This window comes from Hibiscus syriacus, unplaced genomic scaffold (genome assembly GCF_006381635.1).
Source record: "Hibiscus syriacus cultivar Baekdansim isolate YM2019G1 unplaced genomic scaffold, ASM638163v2 tig00002237_pilon, whole genome shotgun sequence".
Lineage (NCBI taxonomy): Eukaryota > Viridiplantae > Streptophyta > Magnoliopsida > Malvales > Malvaceae > Hibiscus > Hibiscus syriacus.
This window is the reverse complement of record NW_024061918.1, coordinates 10069896-10073480: the sequence shown is the minus strand read 5'-3', so window position 1 is coordinate 10073480 and position 3585 is coordinate 10069896. Positions and strand designations below refer to the sequence as shown.

General features: G+C 29.5%; 1 protein-coding gene across 3 annotated transcripts; it reads left to right on the top strand.

The window, feature by feature from the left end:
• The first annotated feature begins 584 nt into the window (after window positions 1–584).
• LOC120139585 (V-type proton ATPase subunit c2-like) lies at window positions 585–2981 on the top strand. Of its 3 annotated transcripts, XR_005517655.1 has the most exons (5): window positions 585–1122; window positions 2263–2355; window positions 2436–2534; window positions 2613–2665; window positions 2933–2981. XR_005517655.1 is itself a non-coding variant. In XM_039154757.1 (3 exons), exons 1-2 carry the CDS (start codon window positions 758–760, stop codon window positions 2306–2308), a joined length of 411 nt encoding a protein of 136 aa, XP_039010688.1. In that variant the 5' UTR covers window positions 585–757; the 3' UTR covers window positions 2309–2355; window positions 2436–2535. The 3 variants fall into 3 exon arrangements, 1 of the variants encoding a protein (XP_039010688.1); XR_005517654.1 differs by lacking the exon at window positions 2933–2981 and having other exon boundaries at window positions 2613–2699; XM_039154757.1 differs by lacking the exons at window positions 2613–2665; window positions 2933–2981 and having other exon boundaries at window positions 2436–2535.
• The last annotated feature ends 604 nt before the right edge of the window (window positions 2982–3585 follow it).

Below are 3585 nucleotides of genomic sequence, written 5' to 3'. Positions count from 1 at the left end.
TAATAATTTTAAAATAAAATCAATACTTTAAAAATATTTATGTGCTATTTATCTTGAAATGAACTTAGAAGCTAAAATAGGAATTTAGAAATCAAATTTAGAAATAAAATGAAAGAATATTTAAGGCTTAATATAAAAATAAATGTCTACATTTTACTTAAAATTGACTCTTGGTGCTTAATTTTTTCGTTAAAAATATACATATATGTTTTATCTGTTAAACTTTTAGGTGTCTACCATTAAATGACATGTGTTACGTTTATATTTATATTTTTTAAAATAAAATATTATTTTAAAAAAAATTAAAAATTGAACGTGGCATGTGTGACTTAACGGTAAGCACTTAAAAGTGTGACGAAAAAATATTGGCATTTATTTTTAATAAAAAACTCTTTAAACGTTAATTTTAAGTATAGTTTAAAAAATTATTTTTCTATTAAGTCAATATTTAATAATGGAAGAAAACATGAGAGCAAAATGAATGCCTTAATATTGGGCCTTAATTTCGGCCCTTTATATATAGCCCATTCCATCCATTATTTTTCACATTCAATTATTTTTATTCCGCGATTTTCTCTCTCCCCAAACACATTCCCTAAAAAGAAAAAAGAAAATAAAAAGAGAGCTGTTCACGAGGGTTCTCTGAGAAATTTCCTGGTTTTGTCTCTCCTTTGATCTGGAAAGAAATTGACCCATCACATAGTTTCCAAAGCTGTTCAAATCGTCGGCGAAATTGTTGAAGAACTGAAAGCCTAGGATGGCATCCACATTCAGCGGCGATGAAACTGCTCCTTTTTTTGGTTTCCTCGGTGCTGCTGCTGCCCTCGTTTTCTCCTGTATGAGAGCTGCGTATGGGACGGCCAAGAGCGGTGTAGGAGTGGCCTCGATGGGAGTGATGAGGCCGAAGCTGGTTATGAAATCAATCGTCCCCATTGTTATGGCCGGTGTTTTGGGTATTTATGGGTTGATTATTGGGGTTATTATTAGCACAGGGATTAACCCGAAGGCCAAATCTTACTACCTTTTCGATGGCTATGCTCATCTTTCCTCTGGTCTTGCTTGTGGCCTCGCTAGACTTTCTGCCGGCATGGCTATTGGAATCGTGGGCGATGCTGGTGTTAGGTATTGTCATCTAATTTGCTTGGAATCATTTGTTTTTGCTGTTTTGCATTTCAAATCTCTAGAACTGAAAGGTTGTTTGCACGAATCAAATTTCATTTGCTGCATAGATTTTTTCGACGCTGGTTATAATAGTGAAAATGTGAATGTGTAATAACTGTGATCATGTGCTTCACTTCTCACTCACATTCACAAATTCTGATAAAACTATAGTGGTAAACTTCTTGTCGAGTGAATTCAACCTTGGATCTGCTGGAATCTTACTTGGTTCACAAAATGTAATTTATTTCAATTCATGTAAGGCATGTGGAAGTTACAAATATTAAAAGCTTCGAAAGAGAACATTTTTATTTTCTTTTAAAATCTTGGTGATGCTTGCAGAGAAGCTGAGAATTGTTGCTATTGAATATAGAATATAGATCTGTCATAATTTATTACAAAGCCTAGAATTTCTTGGCCTCGATGGGAGTGATGAGGCCGGAGCTGGTTATGAAATCAATCGTCCCCGTTGTTATGGCCGATGTTTTGGGTATTTATGATTTGAATGATGTAGCGAATTTAGGGTTCCTATTTACGAATTTATATTTCTTCTTGATTTTTTATTTCATTTATTTGATTTTGAATGTTCTGGCTGCTAATTCTGATTGCTTTAAATTTCCCCCTTGTTCATCATGATAATAATTTGTCTTCATGATTTGATTGTTAGGCTTATATATTTTATAGATGCAAGCATGCCTGCATAGACCGTCATTTTTTTGTTATTTGTTGCATATCTATGTTGGAGATTAGGAGTTTGTGATTTGATTTTTGATTCAATCATATGATTAAATGATGCATATCAATTGTGTAAATTCTAATCTAATTAGCAATGTTCCCATGGAATTTGGATGTGGTTCCCTATGATTAAAACCTTCATTTTCAACCTATTTTGAGATTCAGCATCCTTGCTAGTATTTTTTTTGGAATTGCATATATGTGGTAAAGCCATAGGCTCATGGTTCCATCCTTAAATTTAGCTTCTTTTGAGTAGATATGAATCTCGTATTGAAATATGCTTGGTGGGTTTTGTTATGTAATGAAATTTTTACTCTTTTATTTCTATAATAAATTATAAATTATGTTTATACATGTTTATAATTGAAGAGGAAGTGTGAAACTAATGCAAGAGTTAGAAGAAATGTCAAGTTAACTCCTAATCAAGGATCTCGGGCTTTTGTCGCTAGCCGATATGCTATGGTACGTTGGACACTTTTGATATTTATTATAAAGTTTATTTTTATTTTAAAGTCTAATTTTTATTTTTTGAAATCATATAGCGCAAGGATGATGAAGAACCAAATAGGATGGATTTCTTCAAGGCAACTCATTATTCAAATGACAAAGGATGGACAACATCTAAGGCACAAGCAAAATATGTAAGACTTCACAAAATTAAGTATTAAATTGTAATTTTTCATCTAAGGATTATTTTATTTATGAATGACGTTTTTTAGGAGAAAATGGTGGAGTTGCAATCAACTTCAGTTGAAGAAGAAGCAGAAAATATGTAAGCCTTGAAATCACAACCGACTCAAGGTTTGGATTGAGATTGCTACTACGAAATATTCCACAAGTAATATTATTATCATATTATTTTTATTTTCTGTAAACATTTAAACATTTTTATATTTATAGAAATGAAATTATTATGTTTTTATTGAAATGTTTGTTTAAATCTTATTATTTTGCAATAAGTGAATTATTTTTTATTTAGATTTGTATAAGTAATTTTTCATCCAAGGATTATTTTATTTATGAATGACTTTTTTTTAAGGAGAAAATGGTGAAGTTGCAATCAACTCCAGTTGAAGAAGCAGAAAATATGTAAGCCTTGAAATCACAATCGACTCAAGGTTTGGATTGAGATTGTTACTACGAAATATTCCACAAGTCATATTATTATCATATTATTTTTATTTTCTGTAAACATTTAAACATTTTTATATTTATAGAAATGAAATTATTATGTTTTTATTGAAATATTTGTTTAAATCTTAATATTTTGCAATAAGTGAATTATTTTTTATTTAGATTTGTATAAGTAATTTTTCATCTAAGGATTATTTTATTTATGAATGATTTTTTTTAGGAGAAAATGGTGAAGTTGCAATCAACTCCAGTTGAAGAAGCAGAAAATATGTAAGCCTTGAAATCACAACCGACTCAAGGTTTGGATTGAGATTGTTACTACGAAATATTCCACAAGTCATATTATTATCATATTATTTTTATTTTCTGTAAACATTTAAACATTTTTATATTTATAGAAATGAAATTATTATGTTTTTATTGAAATATTTGTTTAAATCTTATTATTTTGCAATAAGTGAATTATTTTTATTTAGATTTGTATAAGTAATTTTATTTTAATATATATTGTCATTAAAAAAGTGACATTAAAAAAGTGACAATTTTTAGTTTTGTCAT